The sequence below is a fragment of the Myxocyprinus asiaticus genome, chromosome 31 (assembly GCF_019703515.2).
Source record: "Myxocyprinus asiaticus isolate MX2 ecotype Aquarium Trade chromosome 31, UBuf_Myxa_2, whole genome shotgun sequence".
Taxonomy (NCBI): domain Eukaryota; kingdom Metazoa; phylum Chordata; class Actinopteri; order Cypriniformes; family Catostomidae; genus Myxocyprinus; species Myxocyprinus asiaticus.
The window spans coordinates 20,404,885-20,432,276 of record NC_059374.1 but is presented as its reverse complement, the minus strand read 5'-3'; the positions used below and the strand labels follow the sequence as shown (position 1 = coordinate 20,432,276).

Genomic DNA, 27,392 nt, shown 5'->3' with positions numbered 1-27,392 from the left:
TGTGGCTGACAGGCACCACCTGTGTGGCAGAACCTGATTAAAAATGCTGGGGGTTGAAATGGTGGTTGGATTGAATAGTTAATCTTTGTTTCTTTCGCTTTCAAATAAAATTGAATTCTAATGGCATGAAGCTGGAAACGGCGCCCGTTCGCGGAGGCAGCTGGCACTGCTTTCCGGGTGGAAAGTGTAGATAAGAGAACATATGAGCAGCTGTAGAGAGCTGTTTCACATTTTTTTAAAGTGCAGGAGCAGCCATTTTGGAGCAGCAACTTCGCACTATAAACTGCTTCATCGAATGGAGCATAGAAAGACAGACAGGATAAAAAATATATATATATATATAACACTTAACGTGGTAGACGTCAATACTGTTAAAAAACAAAGAGCTGCTGTGGCAGCTTCTGTTGAATAACGAGACTATTTGGATGGAAGAGCTGTTCTGGTGGAGCCGAATGCTTTGCAGGGAAGTTGCATCCGATGATCCGTCTGCCTGGGTCTGTTCGAGGGGAAATGGGTGGGGCTGAATGCCAGAAAGACTCTCATGTCAGGAGAGTTGTCACAGGAAGCAGGTAAGCAGCGGCTTATATACTCCTGCTCGTGGGCTGTGATTTGTTAGATTAAAATTAACATGCTCCTCCCGAACCTCCGTTAATTAACTCCATATTATTCAGATGAATCTGTTATTCCTTTTGAAGTCATTATTCGTGCCTTTCCGTATAAGGTATTCGGCTTCGGCACATCCCTATTAATGAGCAATTTTATCACACTAAAATCGTGTAAACACACATATTGTTAACGTCTTGTGGGTATACTTTTGGCAACCGCATGCAGTGTAAAAGAATCACTGTGTTGAAGCCTGCACTGTGTTCCAATCTGACTTTCAAGATTTTTTGTGAATAAGGACTGTTTCTTACCCAAAGTGATTGTATTACTTCAGAAGACATGGATTAAACCACTCGAGTAGTATGGATTACTTTTATGCTGCCTTCATGTCCTGTTTTGAGCTTGAATGTGTTGTACTCCATTGACAAAAAACACATCATATATCCTTAAAAATATCTTTGTTCGTGTTGCAGAAGAAAGAAAGTTAGTTCTGAGACGGCATGAGAGAGTAAATCATGAGAGAATTATCATTTTTGGGTATCCCTTACGAGATTTGTATAAAATGTGAAGAAAGCAACACTGAACACTGACAGGAGGCATCATTCAAACTATCTCACATAATGACAAGAAGACAAGAACAGTTAAACACCATCGATTGATGCTACATAGCTCTTTGTAATACATCAGCGGCTGTTAAACCAAGCAGACTGTGCACTTTGTGCCCTGAAAAACAAAATAATTTGATTTTTTCATGGTCAGTGCCAAAACAATTCAGCCAACTAGGACAGACAACGAGCTTGGTCTATGAAAGACAGGGCAGAATGAGAACAATGACAATCTTTATCACAGAAGACAGGAACCCACTCCCAGCATCATATTCCACTCTCAATACTCCACCAGTGTCATGAATGAAGCATTTGCTCCCCATCGGGGCTTCTTTCAATCTGTAACCACTAATTGACTGTGTGCTGCTGCATAGCACTCAAATAGTAGCTGTCCTACAACAGCGATAGTCTATCGGCTTGAAGCATCATTTTATTTACAGTCTAGTACCGACAAGAGGGTACTTCAGCTGTGATGTTTAGTAATATAGAGGTAAAACAGAAAAGTAAGACGGTGGGTCTTTGTAGTGCTTCAACTCATCCTCTGTACTTGTGTGTTGACTAGAGAGGTTTCTGATGTGAAGTTACATAAGTGGATGAATAATACGTAATAACCCCCAATGGAGCTGAATAACAGATTGTAGTCTCATATTAAAATATGGTCTGACTATTTGGTGAAATACACAAACACAAAATGGAGCACAGTTGTTGAGCTGTCAAAATTTAAGCCTGCTTTGAACTTCAGCTTGAAAAGTCTCCTTTGATACAAGATGTGGTGATTCCAGTGGCGGGCCGTGCATTTTAAGTCTAGGCCTTCAGTGTGATTCATGCCATTAAGAAAATAGTTTCACAATGAACAGGACACCTTATGCCTTTGGGCATCATACATTATGTCGCAGCTAACTATTAATACCAATTGACATTTAAAAAACACATCCACGCACGAAAGCCAGAATTTGAAACGACACTTAATGCTCAAGCAAGCCTAATTTTAACTGCAGCATGACTGTTTTGTTTTGTCTCCCAAACAGACATTCAAAAATCATAATTTTTCATATGAATCTACCAAGAAGGTCTATAATACCTGGAAAAATCTATCTAATAATATTTGCGATTTAAATGTTGCTTGCAATTAATTTTGTTTCGTCAGGTTACACGGTTATGCTGTATTCCATTCAAGTTGGATGTGGGATATTCCTACTTGATATCTCTGACCATAAATGCATTCCATTCCCCAATATTCGGAACTGCAATGCTGCCGTTTGCTTAGCAGGGGTTTGACTCTCATTAGAGATGTCTCCTAGCAAATCAACTGATAAACAATGCTGCAGCGCTAGCATTTGTGCTTCAGGTGTACGATTATCAAAAGAGATTATAATGTTTTATACGCCTGTTTCTGCAGGCGTTTGTTAAAGAAGCTTTAATATCATGTAATGTGGAAACAAACTCATTTATCGATATTACTTAATAAAGTGAATGTTTATCACTTACTTTGTATATCTCCCTGAGTGTCGACATGTTTGTGTGACATCATGCCCCTGCATCTCGGCAAAATCAGAGTTGAGAATTTCTGCACAAGCCTACAGGTTGTAATTCTGACTTAAAGATGCATTCCATTGCACTTTTCCTAGTAGGAAGTTGTAAAATCCGACTTTCTGAGTTGAATGGAACGCACCACTACTTTTCAAAACTTAGTCCGACACTGAATGCTCAAGCAGCCTAATTTACACTTAGAAAATTCCTGATGTTGCTATAACAATGCAAAAAGCACTTACCAGTTTACTTGAAGAGAAAATCAGTCCTCCTTTCCTGTTTAATAAATTAAGCAATCGCATGGTCATGCAGAACATCTTAGGTTTTTAAATCCATAAGGATCTCTTTCTCAACGGCAATGACAGCAGTGATGACAGCCGACTCGTCAGCAAGATCTTGCGCTCTTCGCTTTCAAATTACGTACATCACTTAAAGCATGATTGCATCACTCAGGGCCAGCTAGAAGGCCTCAACTGGGACATATCCTAAAGATCACACCCACCAAAAACAAATAAATCAATCTGATTGGCTGATGAATCTGACAATCTGACTTTAGTTGCCCATTCATTTGCACTCATTCATTTGCACTGTTGAGGGATTCTGAAGAAATTCTGAAGGCCTGAGGGGGTGGAGCTCAAACTCACGCGCTGCTTTGGGCATGCAATTTGTGAAACAGTTGTCACACTTTGCTTGTAAGCATCAAGGAATAAATTCTGACTGGATAAACATTTCATTTTTCTCTATTTGTTTGTAGATTAAATAAGAGTGGAAAGCAATTAAAAATACATAGGCAAAAAGGTGATTGAGAATGAAAGTATGAAAAATATGTAATTACTTGGCATGTTAGGCCAGCAGAGAAGGCTTTGCTGGCCCTGAGAATTCACCACTGGGTGATTCTGATTCAAGTGCATTTACTGTATGACACTGCAGAAACAAAAAATAAATAAATACTATAATAGTGCTGGGCAACATAATTTTCTCACGACACATCAACATCTTCTCACGTCTACAGAAAGTTATCCACACATTTCCATTTCGGCAACTTTACCATCTGGTATGACCATAATGTAGTGTTGTGCATTATTTAGCAATCAGCACAAGGCTTATTAAGCAGGGAGGATAATGTAAATCTAATGAGCTATAAATTCAGTTGCTTTATATAGAAAATAAAATGTATCCAACAAATTATCTTGGAAAGTGAATGCACCAACGATGAAACAATTTTAATAAACTTCCAATCAGCAGTTTTTTGAGATTCAGGCCATTTCGAGGAAACAAATAAGCAACAACGACAACACAAGTGCGCAGAAAGAAAATTAAAATTAAAATTTCTTTGCTGCATTTGAGCACATGTGCCCCATTTTTAAGTCTTTTCTCTGTGGGTATGTATAAGAGGGTTTCTCGCTTGATATTAGAGGTTTTTAAATTAGTGCTGATTGTTGTGGGGAGTGTCAGAACATTCATCTTCCATAACATTCATCATGGGGCATCGTGAATTATGCAAAAGCTGCAGTGTGTTTCTAATATTTACAACTCTAGCACCCTCATACTGATGAAAACTCTACCTGTGAGTCATGCAGACTGAAAATTACCCTTGACATGAGGCAATTTACATGAATATCCCACCTCATTACTAAAGTATTGTTTGCCTGTGAGAATTGCCCCGTATCAGAATAATAATTATCTCTTGTTCTAAGAGAATATATATTCCCACTGTCAGGACAGGCAGGCTCATGCTGTTAACCGCAGTTCAACCATGATGATTAGTTGCTGCCTAGTATTTATGTGTTTGTGCATGTATATGCATGCATAGTATATGTACAGGATGGTGAAATGGCTGTAAAATCTTGGCAGGACACTTAAAAGGCAATTTCGTTTAACCCCAGTAAATAATATGGTCTTGTATTTCACAAACAATATTATAGGTTGTAATATGAGGATTTAACATCACTTGTAGAACATAAAGTGGGTTTGACATTTCTTTAAGAATATCTACATGTATACCATTGCCTTAGACAGAAATGGCAATCAAAAGCAGCACAAAGCATCCAGATCTTTCTCAAGTCAACTAACTTACGTGTGCACCCTGTAGCTGTGCTTCTGTTAGGGGACACGTGTGATGTACACTGTTACAGTGTTGTTGATTGTTACAAAGCGGCTTCTTTTAAGCACTGAATGTGTTTGGTGCATAATGTGACATTTTATTCGTAGAACACCTACAGAGCCAATAACTTGCGAAACCTGTTGATAGATGGGATGCACAAGGCGCGTATCTGCAACATGCTTGCTATAACGGATGAGCGTTGCGTACGGCAGGAAAACATCAAGCAGAAGAACAGTCAAGAATCTCTTTACGAATGCCAACGTTATACTAAATCAGTCGGTAAAATGTGTACATCAAAAACGCAGAGAGAACCGACGAGGACCGTTATGTTTACAGAAATATAAAGTGCGCGCAATGCCGTGGTCACTTTTAAAGTAGGCTATATGGAAGTGTACCATCAAGGGCCGTTCACCCAGTCTTTTATGTGTCACCCAGTCTTTCACACACATCTTTATGTGCGTCTTCGATCTATTTCCGTTGTTGTATTATATAAACATGCGCAAGACGGACGTCTTTGACCTACCAGATGTTTTTTTCAGCGTCTCGTGCATGAGCCCGTATCAGGTTAAAAAGAACTTCAGCGTCTCGAGACAATTGCGTTCTGGTATATGTGTTGCGCTGCGTCTAGCTTTTTTTTTTTTTTTTTTTTTTTTTAGCGCAAGAACGTGTTCGGGCTGAACAGCCCTTATCGTGTAATCAGTGCTTTCGTCACTTTAAAAAACATTCTAAAAATGTTAATTTAAATTTATTTATTTATTTATTTATTTATTTATTTCTTGCTTCAAAGAGCATTTGGAACATTCCATGTTCGTTTAACCCCCATAAAATAATTTAAGGCGCATTTGATTCATTTTCAAATGACCAGCGTTTCGCATTGACTTCTGACTGTGTGATACGGACTTGTTCCCTTGCATCAGCAACACAAGGTTACTCTACAGCATCTGGACAGTACTTTTCTCCAAGAGGCAGAAACATTCAGAACAGTAATACATACGTGGGCAATAACTCCTCATATCAAGCGTTTTCCATGAAGAGTGTAAAACATAAACTTCTATACGCACTGAGCTTTGAGAGTAATGACTATATGCACAGCATCAGGGACACGCGCAAGTATTACATATGTTGTTTACACACCGCTCGCTTAGATAGGCTACTACAAATAAGCATTCGTACATATTCCGCTTGTCTTACCTTTATGCAGAAACGTTGCTAAAATCATGTAGAAAAAGAGTGAAATAGAGTGAGATCCGTGTCCCGAGATCGCCATGTTGAACACCTGCTTCAGACTGGCGGCGCTAAATCACCTAGAGACGCTCACAGGATAATGCGGAGGAGGGAGTAAATACAAGCGCACTCACGCGCATGTATGCAATTCTTTAGTAAACACTGTTCTCTGTCAATTACAAAAAAAATAAAAAAAATAAAAAAAAAATGTCCGTTTGATTCAAACTGCGCGAAAGTTATTTCTTTTTTATGTATAATATATATTCAAATGTAGCATTGTTGAATTTATCACAACATTTAACCAGCACCAACATGTTGACAGGTGTAGCGTGTATCCCCTACAATTTAACGAATAGTTTTGATCTCAAAGGGAGATTTAAGTAAAATTATCAACAGATTTTTTTGTTTTTTTATTTATTATTATTATTATTATTATTATTATTATTATTATTTTACATTACATTTTTCTAAGAGTTTTAACAAAACGAGCAAACTGGGCATCGTATGGTATTTGTGTATTAAGCCTGCCTCTGGTGCAAGATGAATATAGAGTTTCACACACAAATAGCGCCCCCTGTGTTCATGAGCGAGGGAGCGCAGTTTCAAAACAACCCAATATTAGAGATGATTATAGGACTTCAACATTAGATCCTCGCCAAAACAGTTCAATGTATTACATATATCTCAAATGTAGATAAAAATTAAGACACTACAGTATAGGCCTAACCTACACAAGCAAATGTGGCATCACAAAAAAAAATAAAAAAATAAAATATAATCTCTCAATGCAGTTGTCCAGCTACCCACCCATAAATCACAATAATCCATCTGTGTGTGAGTATTTGTAGTGATTTATGAGTGAAAGAATTTCTAGTTTTCTAGTGCAATAATGTCTAGTTCTAGCATCTAGTTTTTAACATCCAGTTTGTAACTTGAACAATGTAATGTTAAATGAAAATTCTCTCATCATTTACTTACCGTCATGCCATCCCAGATTTGTATGACTTTCTTCTGCTGAACAACAACAAATATTTTTAGAAGAATATTTCAGCTCTGTAGGACCATACAAAGTGAAAAGGTACCTACATTTTGAAGCTCCAAAATGCACATAAAGGCAACATAAAAGTAATCCATATGACTCCAGTGGTTAAATCCATGTCTTCAGAAGCAATATGATAAGTGTGGGTGAGAAAGAGATCAATATTTAAGTCTTTTTTTTTTTTTACCATAAATTCTCCTCCCTGCCCAGTAGGTGGCGATATGCACGAAAAATGCAAATTGCCAAAAACAGAAGAAGAAAAATGTCAAAGTTAAAGTGGATATTTATAGTAAAAACAGACTTAAATATTCATCTTTTTCTCACCTAAACCTATTATATTCCTTCTGAAGATATGTATTTAACCACTAGTCTTCTTACTTTTGTGCTGCATTTATGTGCATTTTGAAGCTTCAAAGTTCTGTCCACCATTCACTTGAATTGTATGGACCTACAGAGCTGAAATATTCTTCTAAAAATCTTTGTTTTTGTTCAGCAGAAGAAAGAAATTCACACACATCTAGTATGACATTAGGGTGAGTAAACGAGATCATTTTCATTTTGAGGTGAACTATCCCTTTAAGTGGGACCCACAAGTCTTCTTACAAAGTAATTGTGTAATTACTGTGTTACTACACATTTATTACCATGGTTCTCTAGCTATTCCTTGAAATATCTTGTAATACCATGTAAATAGCATGGTATTATAATATGATAATCATGCAATACAATGGTATATATCAGAGTACCATGGTATTTCCAACTGATACTATCACTGTATAATTGTATTGTCACAGTACAAAACACCTTTTGTTAAAGGTTCCAAAACTTTGCCAGTTGTTTCAGTTATTTTAAGTTCTATTCCCAAAGGATGCCTAAATCCAGTTCCACATCCAGTTTCCCCTAAATTGCCACAAATTTAATCAAGTGTAAGCTCAAGGTTGCAACAAAACATTCTCTTTTTTGTTTGTTTCAGTGTTTTTTACCCAGCAGTCCTTAAATAAAGATTTACGAAAAGGCTCAAATATCAAAAAAGCACATTCAATATTTCTTCAGTGAAACGCCAAAGAGACCCAGAGCTGAACCTATCCATATCAATAGCCCTATTCATTGCAGAGCTGAGAGACCAAAAGTCTAGACTTCTCTATTTAAATGTTCAGTATTGGAACATAATGTAAATTTTAAGCACAACAGCAGCATATACTTCAGTGTTAGCAGTTGAGTAAAAAAAAAAAATACTAGGGAATACATTACAGCTGAAAAGTGCCAGGGATTGGAACACTGTAGTGCATTATCTGCCCTGTCTATATTGTCATGGCAGTACCAGTAGCCGAGCAGACAGAATGCCATCTTATTGCTCAATCTATTTGCATCTTTTTTCAGTGTATCATGTCAATCCTCATTCTATGGCAGCCACAGATAGCATTTAGACCCTAATTTTAATCTCCCAGCCAGTTTTCTATCTAACGATTGAATTCCACGCATCAAATTCACTTTTGATATCATTATCCGCAGCAAGCTGCCAACTCTACCGTTCTTAATATTGTATAACAGCATGATAACATGTCATTGGGTAATACCTGTCCGACCTGTTGTATGTGACACTCTAGTGACTCTTTTTCTGCATTCCCAGGCTTCATTTTTAATCATTAAAATTCAGTTTCCAACAGTGTTAAAAGCTTGCGTTGGATTGTACTGTCTAGTTTCTACCTTTGCGGTGTTGAATTATTTATTTATTTATTTTTTGGTAAGGGTTTGCATGCAATAATATTGTGTTCGTTATCATTAGTTAATGCAATAGTTAACATGAACTAACAATGAACAATACTTTTACAGCATTTGTTAATCTTGGTTAATGTTCATTTCTACATATACAAATATAAATTATATTAACATTAAAAGTTGTATACGCTAACATTAGGTAATGCTTTATGAACTAACATGAACAACGAACTATAGGACTTTAATAAATTAACTTTAACCAAGAATTAATGAATGAATTAATGAATTTGTTGTTTATTGTTAGTTCATGATACCAAATATATGAACTAATACTAACAGATACAGCCTTATCATAAAGATTGTTTTTTTATTATTATAATTGTATGGCTTCTCATTTAAGTCTTCATCCACTCAAGGACATATTCTAAGATCTCTTCAAGTGAACATTTCAGTGAATCGAACTGTCTTTCTAGGCCTAACATAAATCATACAAAACAAGGAATTGTGAGGGATGGTGTATTGGATGATTGAAGCTTCCCTGTAGTGCAGGCTGGTCACAGCTCAGTCTGATCCCAGTAGCACATAAGAGCACTGAACCGCAAATGCTATCCACTGGTGAGACTGTGTATGTGTGTGTTTGTGTGTGCAGGTGACCGCTGTGTGCCATTGAACTCTCCAGGGAACCACAGGAGGAACACAGAGTCAAGACAGTTGAATTCCCTTTGTTTTGCCTTGAGGCTATGGCCGTAATGAATGCTGACAAAACTCATAAATTCCTCATACTGGGGTGCCACAAATTTCCTTTTGCTTATCGTATCAGTGGAGTGGCAGTGTCAGATTTAAAAGGCATTAAGCAATTTATCAGGCCACAACTGATAGATGTGGAGGCATGTATTAAAAAAAAACCACAAAAACATTTTGGCAGTTTCAAATCACTGCTTCAGATCATCCTCGCTTACAGAGTCCTCATCAAAAATATCACAATGTAGAGAGAAGAGATCATGGTGTCTGGAGAATTCCCTGTTCACTGTCAAAAAGTCCATCAAAGCCTGATATGATTCTACAGTGCATATAAACACAACAGGGCTTTCCGAAAATACTTTACATCTCAAGATCTCTCAAACATCCAAGTTATAAACTAGCGGTGGGTTTATCACTCATTATTTGCATAAATCGATAAAAATCCCGATGACACAGACTCATGAAGACAATATGACATTTTTGTAGACAATATGATTTTAGTAGATGTGGTAGGGCTGCCATTGTTCTTACAGCCAATTGTATTTAATTGCATTGCATTTATGTGTTTTTTTTTGTCATGGCTGAATTTGCCCCCACTAATTAATAAAAAAAAATGTAAATAGCTTGTTTATAGGGTAGTGTCTAATATAGACGAAGCATCTTCAATTGTCGATCAGGAGTTTTCATTTTGTTCATTGGTGTTATATAATGAGTGACAATCCGACACTGGAATTTGGGTAGCACTTTACTATAAGATTCCATTTGTTAACATTAGTTAACAACATTAGTTAACATGAACTATCAATGAACAATACTTTTAAAGCATTTATTAATCTTGGTTAATGTTAATTTCAACATATAGTAATACATAAAAAAAAAATTAAAAAAAAAATTACTGGTTGGTTTGAGTATTTCTGTAACTGCTGATCTCCTGGGATTTTCACGAACAACAGTCTCTTGAATTTACTCAGAATGGTGCCAAAAACAAAAAACATCCAGTGAGCAGCAGTTCTGTGGATGGAAATGCCTTGTTGATGAGAGAGGACAACGAAGATTGGCCAGACTGGTTCGAGCCGGCAGAAAGGCTACAGCAACTCAGATAACCACACTGTACAATTGTTGTGAGCAGAACAGCATCTCAGAATGCACAACACATTGAACCTTGAGGCAGATGGGCTACAACAGCAGAAGACTACATCTGGAACTGGAAATGCTTACTGAGTGTACATTTCAGTTTTGACTTGAAAATATGCAAAAACCCAACTACAGACTTAATCTCAGGATCAATATCATAGCATTCACGAACTAAGCCTTTTGACCAGGGGTTGGCAACCTTTTTGACATGAAGTACCATTTTTAACCCTTTAAGCACTGAAGGTGTTTTAAAAGATTTTCTGTTTCAGTGGCATACCCAAAATTAAAGGCTTATAACAAAAAAAAAAAAAAAAAAAAAAAAACAAGGAGAGTCAAATGTTTGGTATCATTTTAAAGAAAAAAATTTCAAATTTTTTAATGATATAGACTATGATAAATTTTGACACTCTCAGCCAAGAAACTGCTAAAAAAAAGCTAAAAAAATAAAATAAAATAAAATAATAATAATAAAAAAAACTTGAGCCATTTTTTTTTTTTTCTGATATTTCTGATTTGACATCTCAGGGTGTAAATAGCTCAGAAAAACTCAGAAAAACTACTTTTATTTTGTTCCTAATCATGTCACCTGTAACTGAGTAAAATTTTGTGTTGATATGACAAAGCAATCAAAAGTAATAGCATTACAAAAATAATTTATCCTAGTGTCCAAAACATCTCAAAGTGTCCAAAAGCCTCTCCAAATAAATAAAACATAATAATTGTACATAATAACTATTTACACAACAATGACTCAAGGTATGCTCTCTCTCCAAAATATGCAGGCATGAGTAACAAGATTTCATTCAGTTCCATTCTGTGTAATTTGAGCCAGCATTGAGTCTGTGTCATGTACTTGGTGCCATCTCCTGGTGGCCATATGTAATTAGAGTGAACAATCATCTCTGGCCATATTTGGAGGACTTCTGGTTGCAGCGATCTGAATGCTAATACGATTGGTTTAGCGTTCCATGGCACTGGACAACGTACTACATAATTTCCGATAAATTCATCTTATCCAGGAAAGCTAATATGTTTTTATCCAGATAACACATTATGTGCTGTGTGCACATTGTGCTTTGTGTGGATTATCTAATGATCTATGCATCCGGTATATGATATTTTATGTTCCGTTTATGTTTCGTGAAGTTATAAGTGAAAACGCGGCATATAAGAAACTCCTGTTTGCATGTAACGTATGTCAAAGACATATACTTAGCTATTACTCCCTATATTTTTGTCTGTAAATAAAACAAATAGGCTGGATGTATTCTACACTTTGAGAGCTTTCCAATAACATATGACTAGGGATGTCCCCATACCGATACTGGTATCAGTATTGGGTCTGATATCGTATTGATATCATGTACTCTTGTACTCGTAAAAATGCTCCGATAACAAAAAACTATACCATCTGATGTACAAATGTACTTATAAATAAAATACATACTCTCGATGTTACTTGCAATTGTGGCATGCATGCCAAAGGTTGCCGACCCCTGCTTTTGGCACCTCACTGTGAATTCGACGATAGGTCAAAAGTTGTGATGGAAGTGTTGTTGAACATCTGGGCACACATGTGATATCTAGTTTCTGGGTGAAATGTCCACTGAGTTGTACCAAAAGTAAGTTGTATTTTTAGTTGTAAATTATGGAATACAGTCAACAGGACTGCAAATCATATTAACCAAATGCCACAATGCAAACCCCAACCCTAAACCTATCTGTCAGTTAAAATGTACTTTTAAAGGGAAAATTATGGTTTATGTGAATGAGATTACATCCTGGTTTCCATGGAACCAGAATTGATGTACTGTAATTAAAGCAAAGACAATGCATGTCCTTTTCTTGAAAGTACACTGTAACAAGACTGGTCAGGGTGGGAATGTGGAAGTGTGGTTCAGGTATCCTCAAACTCTTTATTCACAAAATAAACACTCAAACGTCGGGATAAACACTCTAATGTGCCGCACTCCTGTGCATCACTCTCTGCCTTCCCTTCCACTAGTGTGGGCTCCTCTTATTGCTCTCCCCTCGATTACTGCAACAAGAAATCTTTTTGACCTAATTATCACCCGGAATGAATCATTACCACTTCCCCTCTCCTCGGATGAATGCTCAACCACTCCCTTGCCACACACCCCCACTGCACGACTCAGGTCAGGGAGCTATCCGGCATTTCTGGAAAGGAAATCCGCAACAGCCATCTATGTCCCCGGCCTGTGGACCACCTCGAACTTAAAAGGCTGTAATGGCAGATACCAACGGGTGATCCGCGCGTTAGTATCCTTCATGCGGTGGAGCCACTGGAGGGGGCGTGATCTGAACAGAGGGTGAAGGCCCGCCCCAACAGGTAGTGTTGGAGAGTGAGGACGGCCCACTTGATGGTCAAGCATTCCTTCTCAACAGTGCTGTACTCAGTCTCTCTCAGAGAGAGCTTCCGACTAATGTACAGCATGGGCCGTTCCTCCTCCTCCACCACTTGCGAGAGCACTGCCCCCAACCCACAGTCTGATGTGGGAGAAAGAAGTCAGGTGTATGTAAAAGCAGCCCGCCACAAAATACAGCTTTCACCTGCATAAATGCCTGTTGACACTGCTCCATCCACTGGACCAGATCTGGTGTTGCCTTTTTAGTAAGATCAGTCAGCGAGCTGGTGATGGCTGAATAATTAGGTACAAACCTACGATAGTAGCCAGCCAGCCCCAGGAACTGTCTTACCTCCTTTTTGGTCTTAGGTCTCAGGCAGGCTGCAATTGGTGTGGTTTTATCAATTTGGGGCCACACCTGTCTGTGGTCCAAGTTGAAGCCCAGATACCATACCTTCACCCGCCCAATTGCGCACTTCTTTGGGTTTGCCATGAGCCCCGCACACTTCAACAACCTCAGGACAGCCCTCCGATGGTGCAGGTACCACTGCCAATCATAACTGTAAATAATGATATCGTCTAAATAGGCAGCGGCGTAAGTAACATGCAGTCAGAGGACTCTGTCCATGAGCCGCTGGAACATAGCCGTAGCCCCGAACAAAGTGTCAAGAATTGGTGTAAACCGAACGGTGTGGAGAAGGCAGTTTTCTCACTGGATATTGGAGTTAAGGGGATCTGCCAATAGCCCTTTGTCAAATTCAGTGTTGAATAAAAACAAGCTGTGCCTAACCAATCGAGCAGTTCATCAATACGAGGCACTGGGTATGCATTAAATTTAGACACTGTGTTTATTTCCGATAATCCACACAGAACTGGACTGACCCATCGCACCACCGGGCTGGACCATTCACTGTGGGCTTCCTCTATTACACCCATCTCGAGCATCGCATCCAATTCTTCTCGTATCACTTTTTTCTTGCGCTTGGGAAGTCGGTAGGGACGTACGTACCATTACCCCAGGCATAGTCTCAATGTGGTGCTTTTTGAGGTTTATACGACCAGGCAGAGACGAGAGCATGTCTGCTAATTCTTTTTGCAACTTGGCAACCTCAGTGACTTGAAACGGCGAGAGGTGGTCCCCACATGTGACCGGGGTGAGATGATTGGCTTTTAGGTTCACTCCAGCCCGTGCTTCGCCCTCTCCAGAACCACCATTGCCAACATCACAGGGACTGCCTCCCTCCATAATTTCAGGAGGTTGAGATGGTATATTTGATGTGCGTCACCTCTATCTGTTCGTTTTACCTCATAATTGAGATCTCCCACTCGTCGTGTGACCTCAAAGGGCCCTTGCCACTTGGCGAGTAATTTGGAGCTTGAAGTTGGGAGTAAAACAAGCACTTTGTCTCCCGGGGCAAATTCCCGTAGCCGAGTGCCCCTATCATACAGTCAGCTTTGACATTTTTGAGCTTGGAGCAAATTCTCCTGTGTTAGTTGACCCGAAGTGTGGAGTTTTGCTCTAAAATCAAGAATGTACTGAATTTCATTTTTACTGTTAGAAGTTCCCTCCTCCCAAGCTTCCCACATGACGTCGAGAATGCCATGCGACCAATGCCCATACAGCAGCTCGGATGGGGAAAACCCTGTGGAGGCTTGAGGGACCTCTCGTACTGCAAATAACAGGGGTTCGAGCCACTTATCCCAATTCCTAGCGTCCTCGTGCACGAACTTATGAATCATATTTTTCAGGGTTTTATTAAATCGTTCCACCAACCCATCTGTTTGTGGTTGACAAACACTTGTGCGAATCGATTTAATACCCAGTAATTCGTACAGTTCACGTAGTGTGCGTGACATGGAAGTAGTAGCTTGATCCTTGAGGATTTCTTTTGGAATCCCCACTTGGGAGATCATTTTGAAGAGTGCCTCTGCAACACTACGTGTGGAGATGTTGCGCAGAGGCACTGCTTCTGGGTATCACATTGCGTAATCCACCAGAATTAACACAAAGCGATGCCCCCGTGCAGTCCTTTCTAATGGTCTGATGAGGTACATACCCATTCTTTTGAAGGGGACCTCGATCAGTGGAAGAGGGCGCAATGGTGCTTTTGGGGCGGCTTGCGGGTTCACCAGCTGACGTTCACGGCATGCCGCACACCACCTGTGGACATCCCCATGAATGCCTGGACAATAGAAATGGGCCATTAGACGGTTTAGTGTTTGTGGCAGGGCGGAGGGCAGGCCGGGTCGTGATTCCACACACCCGGCCCCTAATTGGGCTGATGAAGCCTGAGAGGGATAAGACCAAACGGAGATGGCAGAGCAACAGAGAGAGAGAGTTACGGACAGCTGTCCGACACCTGTGTGTGTTTGTGCATTTGGTTAAGTTTATTATTAAACCTTTATTTATATTATCAAGCCAGTTCTCGCCTCCTCCTTTCCATTTACCTTGTTACAGTGATTTTTCTCACTCTAAGTGACCCGCCATTGGATTATGATGAGCCGTCTGGAATAGCACTTCCCGACGGCTTTTCGGTATCAACAACTGGGTTGTATCCTTTTTTGTCTGAGCATCCTGCATCACTCGATACAACCTATCTTTAATAATTGAAAAATATGGATATGCGAGTACAACATCTGGCCAGAGACACTGGCCAACAAACACTTTCACTTGATCAAAAGCGTGCCTAAGGGACTCATCTCACGACTGCTCCAGAAGGAAATCCCCAGCAGGAAATCCTCTAAGAGCTGGGGAAGCCGAGACTTCCCCCTCCCTTACGTCATCCTGACGTGGAGCTGCTGTCGACGGCGCTGGCTCCGCCTCCCCTGCCAGCGTGTCACACTCCACACACCGATACGCATTGTCGCAGGACCCATCCACACACATTCCCCTCAATAAAGTAGTAAATGCCGGCCAATTCATTCCCAAAATTAGCGGAAGGGTGAGGCAGGAATTAAACACAGCCTCGACACTAAAATTGTGTCCCTGAAATTGAATAGTAACTGTCACGATAGGGTAACTTTGAATATCCCCATGCACTCACCTCACCTTCATCCTCCGCCCTATGCCCAAAGCCTCATCTTGAACAAAACATCGGTGGATAGTGGTTTGATTACAACTGGTATTCACCCAGGCTTGATGTGTACTTCCCCTGATACAAACAGGTATCCGGTACGTTCCAGCTCGATTGGGGAAACGGGGTGGGAACCCCGAGAGAGAGAAAGAGAGAGTGAGGAGAGAGAGAAAACGAGGTCTCCTCCGCCCCGGCAGAAGTCACGGAGCTGTTGGGCGAACACAAATGGGCGGCCGTGCTCGCTCAGCATTAGCAAGTGGAAGTGCTGTCATTGTTGCTTTGGGCTGCAGCTGACCCGTTGCAAAATGGCTTTCTTTATGTCCTCATACACCAGGAGATTCACTGCAGGCAGATATCGGGCTTCCCCGGACAACAGCAGAATGATGCTGGCCACCCACTGTTCTATGAATAATTCTATGAATGCCTCCGGTTTGTCTTGTGGGCCCATTTTCATGAGGGTGAGCGGGGGCATGGAAGCTGTTGGGTCTGGGGTCGTGGCTGAGCCTTGCTCCTGGTGTATGAAGCTCCAGAGCGCCTGCCGGTCCTCCGCTTGAGCCTGGAGAATCACCTGGAAACACTGGTCTTGGTTTCGAAGTAGCTCAAGCAGGTCCTGGTGTTAAGTCTGGTGCATGCTTGTGAGGGATTTAATGACTTCGGCCAGCGGCTAGGACTCTATGACAGCGTATTGTCTTCCTCAAGATCCCAGGTTTCGGCACCACTTTAACAGGACTGGTCGGGGTGGGAATGAGGAAGCGTGGTTCAAGTATCTTCAAACTCTTTATTCACAAAATAAACACTCAAAAGTCAGGATAAAAGCTCTAACGCACCGTACTCCTGTGCATCACTCTCTCTCTCTTCCCTTCCTCTGGCGTGGGCTCCTCTTATCGCTCTCTCTGGATTACTGCAACAAGAAACAGCTGTTAGACCTAATTATCACCCAGGGATGAATCCTTACCGCTTTCCCTCTCCCTGGATGAACGCTCAACCAGACCTTCGCCACATACACCTATAGCATCATAAATGTGGGTGTGTTATAAAAAGGCACTTGCTTCAGTTGTGATGACAGCCTCAATGATAAACTACAGCACATACTATATTCAGTGCCCTAGTGAAACAACCATTTTACCAGCCTTTTCTGCTAACTGCAGGGTTGTATTCAAGTGCAGCTCTCTGTCAGATAAAGTGAGTCATTCACTGATGGAATAAAATAAACCGCTGTGTGATCATGACGCTTGCCCTTGCGTCTTTATGATCCTGTCAGCTTCTCTTTCAAGATTGACTGACTGTAATGTAAAATCTGTTATGTAAATTTTTTTTTATTCTATAAACATCAGAGACGTGGTGGTATTTATTGTCTTTATTTGTGTTTCCTTGCTGTTCAGGTCATATTTTACTATTGCTCTGCTTAGTTATTCATGTGAAAATGGAAAGCGCTTGTCCAAGTGATGTGTAGATATAAAACAGAACAGCCCTGTTTTATAGCAAAAATATATATAATACATGTTATTTACTGCTTTCCTAATTAACTTTTGTTTAATTTATACAGCGCTTCCAAATGGGTTTTGCCTGTATGGGTATTTTTTTATGGATGTGCAACGGAGGATCAATTGAATGCTTGTGCTGCAGTTTTCTCTCTGCTGAAGAGGCAAGCACAACAGATCCGGAAAAAGTTCTTGCTGTGATTATTGATTTAACTGCACACTGTTGATATTTAAAAATTCTCAAAAAATACACACAGAAGGATAACCCTGGTCTGTCAATGGACCAGAATCAAATTGCAAAGTTCAAAAGTAAGAGCAGAACATAACATGGATGTCAAAAGTTACATGACCTGAAATAACCTTCTTGATTAAAATCAATGTGCAGAAGGGACATCTGCAATTAGGTTAAGGGATGGTGATTGCAAACAAACATTTTTGGGTCGTTGGTAGGGTCCTTCCTTCCTTAATGCTGGACTGATAAGTGTATTAATTATACATGTGTATTCCTGAACTGATATGTAATAGGGTGGACAGAAGTGTTTGTCATACTTAGTGTTTTTTTTTTTATTATTATTATTATTATTAATTTTTTTACTGATGACCAAGTAACAATGCACACTGATTGGAGGGCTTTTGAGTTAATAATAAACAGGGCTTTGCAGAGGAAGAAGAGGGTAGTTCATATTGTCCCTTGATGAGCAGGAAAATACTAAATTCAGCTCAGGCTGTGAATATGTTGAAGATGAACATAGTTGCATCAGAATCAACTATATAACTGCAGTTTCATAAAATAATGTGTAAAAATAATGGTGCTGTCAAGTGAATTTTAAGTGCACATGGTGCATTGTAAAAAGTAATATGCAAGCCCTTTTGGTATTTAATCATATTATTATAGAAATTATAGAATTATAGATATCTATATTTAAATTTTTACTGGTTAAAATGCTAATTCTTGATATCAGCAATTAAATTACTACTAGTGATTCCTTGTATGTGTAAGTATACTTGGCAATAAAGCCGATTCTGATTCTGAAAATGAAAATGAAAATTTTTTATATGAATAATTAGGTCAAGTAAAAATGTTAATAACTGTTATAAAAATGATGTCATTACTCACAGGAATAGCCATTCTTAGAATCAAAAATGGAATATCACCAAGTGAAAAATTTAATTTTTGATTTCTGTAACTGCATTTTCACTTGCAGACTATCACAATGATCTGTCATTCACTCCTGTCCAAAACAATTACAGATATCTGTAATTAATATCTTGCTAGCTGAAATTCCAATGTAAAATGTCAGCAATGTACTACTTGTAAAAATTATAATTTTCATATTTACTGTATAATTACATTGTTACCAATACAAATATCCATTCCAGATATCAATTGAATTACAACTAGTGAAACTAGCTAATTTGTTATATCTGTAATTTAGTTTTCACTAGTGACAATGTTAATTTTATAAATCTATAATGTGATCGTACCTAGTAAGAAAGCCTTGTAAGATATTTTTATTACTCTTCAGTTTATTGATATCTGAAATCTATTTCCAGATATTTGAAATACCAAATCTTAAATGTTCAAATACATTTACAGATGTAAAAAATTTGCACTTTTGGTATCATGAATCGATATTTGCTCTAGTACCAATGTAAATATTGCTATAAAAATATATATATTTTTTACTAGTAAGAAGTACATAGCTGATCTGTGCTACTGAAACTTCAAGTGGTAAGAAATGAATTATAGATATCTGCTATTGCATTCTGAACAGGAGTGAATGACAGATAATTGTGAAATCCTACTAGTTCAGTTACAGATACCAGTAATTATGTTTTTCTTTTGTTTTTTTTTTACAAGTTGGGTAATTTTTGTGAATAATTACGTACTTTTAATATCAAGAATTATAATTTGTTACTAATGCAAATGTATTTACTGATATCAGGAATGAGCATTTTCACTATAGTAACCCATTGCTGATATCAAGAATTAACTAGTGAAAACTAAATTGTAAATATCTATAAATCATATCCTGCATGTGATTAAATGTCAAATAAATAAAAAATAAAAAAATAAAAAAATAAAAAATGTCTTCCAGCAGTATAAAACTCTCACCTATGTTTATTCCTTTCACAGTAATTTCAAACTCTAAGTTATTGTTATGGAGTTCATTAACTAATTTTAGGAGTGAAGTATAGTATATTCAAATTCAAATTAAAGAGTGTGATTGTAAGGAAGGTTAGGTATTTTTAATTGGATTAATTTGCATAAGGAAATTAGTTTTATGTATCTTCAAACATCATAATCCATAATTACTTTACCATTCTTTCCTATGCTATATGTACTCTTGTATTTGCATAATATTAATTAGAGACATGTTCTGCCACAAAGGGTCAGTTTAAATGAACATTGTTGAGCTTCTTGTCATTTGAAAAGCAGGATAATTGCTCAGTAGTCAATGACTATTTAAAGAAGGAGAGAAAAAATCTATAGTGAAATCACAATATGACCTGAACTAGACTAGACTTGTGGCAAAAGGAGAATAAGTAGTGGAGAATAAATCTGGAAGACTAAAATAACATACCAGTAGGTCTATTTGATTCAAGTCAAGATTCAGGTCCAAAATGAGGCTGCAATAACAAATGATTTGTGGGACAGGGAACAATGGTTCCCTCATTCAGATTTTTTCTTCGGAGCCGAATGCATGTTGTGTTCGTCCTCTCACCTTTCGCTACGCTGCTGGATTCTTACGCCGCATATCAGCGGTCACCCTCGCACGGTCGAGTGTTGTGCTTACCCTGGGCGCTTCGGCAGCTGAGTCTGCGGGTGCTACAAGAGTATATTCAAAAGAGTATATTTTCTTCTAAGAGAGCTCGCGCAAACGCTTGCCGTCTTTTTAAAGATGTCCTTCCACGTTTGCGCTACTGGATGTGGCCGTTATCTCTCCCCTCCGGATACCCATGAAATCCGTCTCGAGTGCTTGGCGTGCCAGCACGCCGAGGTGGCTTTCGTGGAAGGGTCGTGTTCTCATTGCGAGAACATGCCCATGAGAACGTTGCGGTCGCGTCTCACTTCCTTCTTCATGAAGCAATGTGCCAACAAGGCTGCTCCCCAACCTGGTCCGACCTGGGCTGACGCTCAGCCGGCCGGGTTGGCAAGCACCGCGGGTGATCTGGATGTGGACATGGGAGCATTTCTGCCGGCTCAGCCCCTGCGGTCCTCCCATCCCCTAGAACGCTCGTTCTATCCGGAAGAGCTGTCGAGCGATGCAGGCAGTCCGCCTCAGGGCGGGTTTAATGTGTCGTTCGCGGCTCGTGACGAGGATGAGCTTTCGGTCACAGCATCGGAGGGTGGGCTTCTGCTATCGGAAGCAGACGAATCTTCTGAGCTCCAGCACAGGATGAGGCAGACGCTGAGATGGCAGTCATGCTTGCCAGGGCAGCTGCAAACATCGGGCTGAAGTGGAACCCTGCCCTGAGCATTCGCGGCTGGATGAATGGTTTCTGGGCTCGGAGCACGGCCATGCCACACCCTGGTGCCTTTCTTACTGGAAGTGCAGGAGGAGCTAACAAAGTCGTGGAAGGCACCTTTTTCTGCCCGTACATGCTTTGCGGGCTCGTCCATTCTTACTACCTTCGATAGATGGTAAATACGATCACTCAGGCCAGAGTACGATCACAGAGGCCTCTACGAGGCGGCTGTATGCCTTGAAGTGGCGTCTCTTCGCGAACTGGTGTTCTTCCCATGGGGAAGACCAACAGAGAATGCCTGGAGAATGCTCTGTCACCAGAGAATGCCTGGAGTTTTGGGACTGCACACTCTCACGTGATCTTGAGACCCCGGCCTGGTTACGTGCCCACCAATCCTTTTCAGGACCAGGTGGTGAACCTGCAAGTGCTCTCTTCAGAGGAGGAAGACACAGCCTTGTCGTTGCTGTGTCCAGTTCGTGCCCTGCGGATCTATCTGGACCACACGCGGAGCTTTAGATGCTCGGAGCAGCTCTTTGTCTGTTTTGGAGGACAGCAGAAGGGGAAAGCTGTCTCCAAGCAGAGGCTAGCCCATTGAATTGTGGATGCCATTTCTCTCGCATACCAATCTCAGGACTTGCCGTGCCCCTTGGGAGACCGGGCGCACTCCACTAGAGGTGTTGTGTCCTCCTGGGCACTGGCAAGGGGGGCCTCTCTAGCAGACATATGCAGAGCTGCGGCTTGGGCTAAACCCAATACCTTTGTGAGGTTTTATAACCTACGCATAGACCCGGTTTCGACCCGAGTGTTACGCGGTAATAGCAGGTAGACCGGGCGGCCGGTTGGGTGTACCGCTTGCATTGTGCCTTTCCCTTTTTTCAAAGGTGATAATGTGCGCCTTTTTGTCCACAACAGTTCCCGGTATCCGGTGAACCCTGGATGCCTCTTTAATTCCTAAGCACTGTTCGGTGATGAACTCAGCAGAGGAGTAACGGCAACAGGACCAGTACTCGTGGTATGCTCCTTTTTAGGTGAGCCCATGTGCTCGGGCTCAGTGCTCCATGCATGGTGATTCCCCTTTGGTAATCCCGTATGATGAGTTTCCACTGTTCGGTTTCCCCTTACTTGAGCCCTGTGTTTTCCCTCGCCAGAGCTTTCTCTGCCTCGGCCACTGTTGCCGCGTACCCTCTCTGTAGATAGGGTCCTCTGGTGGTATCATTCCATATGTGAACTTCCCTGCTGGTAAGTCCATGTGAGGTATTCTCCACATGTTAACCTCTCTCCGGTAGGATGTGGTCTCCGTAGTGCTCCCCCTCCTGGAGAGGGAAGAGCACTTCCCAGCGTTATTCTAGAAAGTGCTCGGTGGGAAATTGCTTGACAGCAAATCAAGAAAGGCATTGCCGGTAGCCTACATGGGTAAGTGCCTCCTCCCCCCTTAACGGGACTAGGGAGATGCCTTACCTAACTCGCTAGAAGGTCACGACATGGTTGAGCGCTTGCTGAGAGGCACGCAGCAGCTTGCCCCTGTCCACTCTTCCATACCTCGTGACAAGGTTCAGCGCCTGAGGCGTTTCCTATAGGAACCCCTAGTGTCACTACATCGACACAATGTCAAGTGAGTGACAGACAGAGAACGTCTTGGTTACTGATGTAACCTCTGTTCCCTGATGGAGGGAACGAGACGTTGTGTTCCTCCTGCTGTGGCGCTGAACTGGCCGCTGACATGGCCTAGACTCTCTATCGGCTTCTCAGCATAAATCTGAATGAGTGGTGCATGCCATCTCCTTTTATAACCGTATGTCTGAGGCGGAGGGTGGCATGTAAATTCTACTCGCCAATTCACATTGGCCTTTTCTATTTTAAGCAAAGTTGATTGGGGCTCTCAAGATCAAACCCCTAGTGTCACTACATCGACACAGTGTCTCATTCCCTCCATAAGGGAACAGAGGTTACATCAGTAACCAAGATGTTTTGGGGAATTGAAAGTGTACTTTACAGTCTATGCTCAACAGATTTGGTCAAAGGCTGAAGATAACAGAGAATGGAGTCATCACTCCAAGATCCATCAAAGGGTGTGTCTACCCTCAAAGAGCACAACAGGGTTTGAAAATGCAACAGTGCAGCCCACGACTTCTAGTGTGTTTCTTAGCCCAGGAGCAAATCTGAATGGTGATTATAGTGTTTTGGTATTGAAGTGTTCTACTTATTTTCATGTATAAACTTTACAGTAAGAAGGTTTAAAGACTCCTAAAACACCAATTTACTGTTTTCAATTGTTAAAGGAATAGTTTAAGCAATAATGAAAATTCTGTCATCATTTACTCACCATCATGTCATTCCAAACCAGTATGACTTTCTCTCTTCTGCGTAACATAAAAGGAGAAAGTCTTAAAGCTGTGCTTTTCACTTTTTTCCATGCAGTTTCAAGCATAAAAAATAAGGCAAAACCACCATAAAGGAATCTTAAAGGGATAGTTCATCCAAAAATGTAAATTCTCTCATAGTTTACTCACCCTCATGCCATTCCACATGTGTGTGACTTTCTTTCTTCTACTTAAGACAAACTAAGATTTTTAGAAGAAAATCTCAGCTCTGTAGGTCCATACAATGCTAGTGAATTGTTGCCAGAACTTTAAAGCTCCAAAAAGCACATAAAGGAAGCATAAAAGCATTCTATAAAATGTATCCAGTGTATAAATCCACATCTTCGGAGGTGATATGATAGGTGTGGGTGAGAAACAGGTCAATATTAAAGAACTTTTTTACTATCAATCTCCACTTTCACATTCTTCTTCTTTTGTTTTCGGTGATTCACATTCTTCATGCATATCGCCACCTACTGGGAAGGGAGGATAATTTATAGTAAAAAGGGAAGTTCCGGCCTACAGAGCTGAGATATTCTTCTAAAAATATTTGTTTATGTTCAGCAGAAGAAAGAAAGTCATAGACATCTGGTGAGGTGAGTAAATGATGAGAGAATTTTCATTTTGGGGCGAACTATACCTTTAATTTCATATAGCATATATATATATATATATATATATATATATATATATATATATATATATATATATATATATATATATATAGTAATTTCTATCCATATAGCCTATTATAAACCATAACCTGGGCTTGTATTAAACTAAGATAATAAATAGCATAATTGCAGTGCTTTATATATATATATATATATATATATATATATATATATATATATATATATATATATATATATAAAATGCACATCCTTAATATAGCTTGTATTGAACAGAGATATTAACTAATTACATTGCAGTATAATGTACATAATTTACAGTTGAAGTCAGAAGTTTGCATACACTTGAAGGTTGAAGTAATTAAAACAAATTTTTAACCACTCTCCATATTTAATAATAGCAAACTATAGTTTTGGCAAGTCGTTTAGGACATCTGCTTTGTGCATGACACAAGTAATTTTTCCAACAATTGTTTACAGACAGATTGTTTCACTTTTAATTGACTATATCACGATTCCAGTGGGTCAGAAATTTACATACACTAAGTTAACTGTGCCTTTAAGCAGCTTGGAAAATTCCAGAAAATGATGTTAAGCCTTTAGACAATTAGCTTCTGATAGGAGGTGTACTGAATTGGAGGTGTACCTGTGGATGTATTTTAAGGCCTACCTTCAAACTCAGTGCCTCTTTGCTTGATATCATGGGAAAATCAAAAGAAACGTGGACCTCCACAAGTCTGGTTCATCATTGGGAGCAATTTCCAAATGCCTGAAGGTACCATGTTCATCTGTACAAATAATATTACGCAAGTATAAAGACCATGGGACCATGCAGCCATCATTTCACTCAGGAAGGAGACATATTCTGTCTCCTAGAGATGAACGTAGTTTGGTGCGAAAAGTGCAAATCAATCCCAGAACAACAGCAAAGGACCTTGTGAAGATGCTGGAGGAAACAGGTAGACAAGCATCTATATCCACAGTAAAACTAGCCCTATATCGACATAACCTGAAAGGCTGCTCAGCAAGGAATGAGCCACTGCTCCAAAACCACCATAAAAAAAATCCAGACTACAGTTTGCAAGTGCACATGGGGACAAAGATCTTACTTTTTGGAGAAATGTCCTCTGGTCTAATGAAACAAAAATGTAACTGTTTGGCCATAATGACCATTGTTATGTTTGGAGGAAAAAGGGTGAGGCTTGCAAGCTGAAAAACACCATCCCAACCGTGAAGCATGGGGGTGGCAGCATCATTTTGTGGGGGTGCTTTGCTGCAGGAGGGACTGGTGCACATCACAAAATAGATGGCATCATGAGGAATAAAAATGATGTGGATATATTGAAGCAACATCTCAGACATCAGCCAGGAAGTTAAAACTCGTTTGCAAATGGGTCTTCCAAATGGACAATGACCACGAGCATACCTCCAAAGTTGTGGCAAAATGGCTTAAAGACAACAAAGTCAAGGTATTGGAGTGGCCATCACAAAGCCCTGACCTCAATCCGATAGAAAATTTGCGGGCAGAAATGAAAAAGCGTGTGCGAGCAAGGAGGCCTACAAACCTGACTCAGTTACACCAGTTCTGTCTGGAGGAATGGGCCAAAATTCCAGCAACTTATTGTGAGAAACTTGTGGAAGGCTACCCAAAATGTTTGACCCAAGTTAAACAATTTAAAGTCAATGCTACCAAATACTTTCAAAGTGTATGTAAACTTCTGACCCACCGGGAATGTGATGAAAGCAATAAAAGCTGAAATAATTCATTCTCTCTACTATTATTCTGACATTTCACATTCTTAAAATAAAGTAGTGATCCTAACTGACCTAAGACAGGGAATGTTTTTTATGATTAAATGTCATTAATTGTGAACAGTTGAGTTTAAATGTATTTGGCTAAGGTGTATGTAAACTTCTGACTTCAGCTGTAAAATAGGTTAGTAGCCAGTAGTTTTTATTTATTTATTTATTTATTTTTTAATTTGCTTAGATTGATTTTGTAGCTTGACAGCCCCAGTTCTCATTCAACTTATTACATTTAATGAGTGGCCGGAATAGGCTCTTCTTCAAAAATTCACTTTTTGTATTCCAAGAAAGACACGTTGGGAACAAAATGAGGGTGGGTAAATAATAAAAGAATTTACATTTTTGAGAGAACAATTTAAAACACACATAAACTTTTAACAGTTAGGGAGTGATATTAGTACATAAATGTTGTTGTTTTTTAAAAGAACATCTCTTCCTGCAGTGTTCACCTCTCACTCTTAATTTTTCCAAGACATTTCATAGGACACATAAACTACTCAAATTAAATTATACTTTTTAACTATCAAATCAGATTAGCAAGGTTCATCTCACCAGGGCATTTCAATGCTGTGTGGCTCATTACACTGTGCTGACTTTGTCTGGCCCAGAGATAAACATTAGCTTCATGGCTCACAAAGCAGAACTGCAGTCCTCTGGCAATTTGGATGTAACAAGTTCCTCTTCATACCCCCGAGACCATTTTAACTGTGTTTTTCTACACCGACCTGTCAATCATATACTGCAGAGGGAACTGTGGATAGGTCTACTATTAATCTATTTGCAGCAGAATCTATCCAATAATCAGGCAGAAATGTGTGAGGCGTTCATGGCCTGCACTTTTATGAAAGGTTTGAAAGGAGCATATTAGGCTGGTACTGAGGTGAGAGTATTCAGTCCTCCAAAAAGTATGATATATAAAGAAAACTGTTTCTCAGTCGCATATTTATTACATTCAAATTTAAATTCTATAGTGCAGTGAGGTATTAAGGGGAAAGTTCACCCTAAAATGAAAATGCTGTCATAATTTACTTAACCTCATGTTGTTCCAGTCCTGTATTACTTTCTTTCTTGTATGGAACACAAAATATGTTTTCTAGTAAGATGTCGAAGCGTCTCTTTTCCATACAATAAAGTGAATTTTTACCCCATAAACTTGTAAAAGAGCAGCTTGTGAACTCTGCTAAACTTTGCAAGAAAGAAAGTCATACAGGGGTGCGTTTCCCATACAACTACGTAACTCACTGCTTAACCACCATAGTACGATGCGTCGTTGGAGATATTAACTAGCTAGTGACGACTCTTTCCCGAAACACTAGTAACTATTTAGCACATCCATCGTTTGAACCACGCTGGTTCAACAATATAGAGCTGTCGTTAATGATGTTACACTGGGGATGGAGTAATAACTTCTGGGGATATCAACTTAGTAGCTCATTTACACATACTCCAGAAAGCTGTTTAATATGCAAAAGCTGCTGAAGACACGAAAGCTGCATGCACTAT

At 39.7% G+C, this 27,392-nt stretch overlaps 1 protein-coding gene across 2 annotated transcripts in view; it reads right to left on the bottom strand.

The window, feature by feature from the left end:
• Nucleotides 1-6,168, bottom strand: part of cadm1b (cell adhesion molecule 1b) — a 273,986-nt gene extending 267,818 nt beyond the window's left edge. For both annotated transcript variants that reach the window (XM_051665851.1, XM_051665852.1), the window contains exon 1: nt 6,034-6,168. In XM_051665851.1, coding sequence (XP_051521811.1) covers nt 6,034-6,109 — 76 coding nt within the window. In that variant the 5' untranslated portion in view covers nt 6,110-6,168. The remainder of the gene's footprint in view (nt 1-6,033) is intronic.
• Between the last annotated feature and the right edge of the window lie 21,224 nt (nt 6,169-27,392).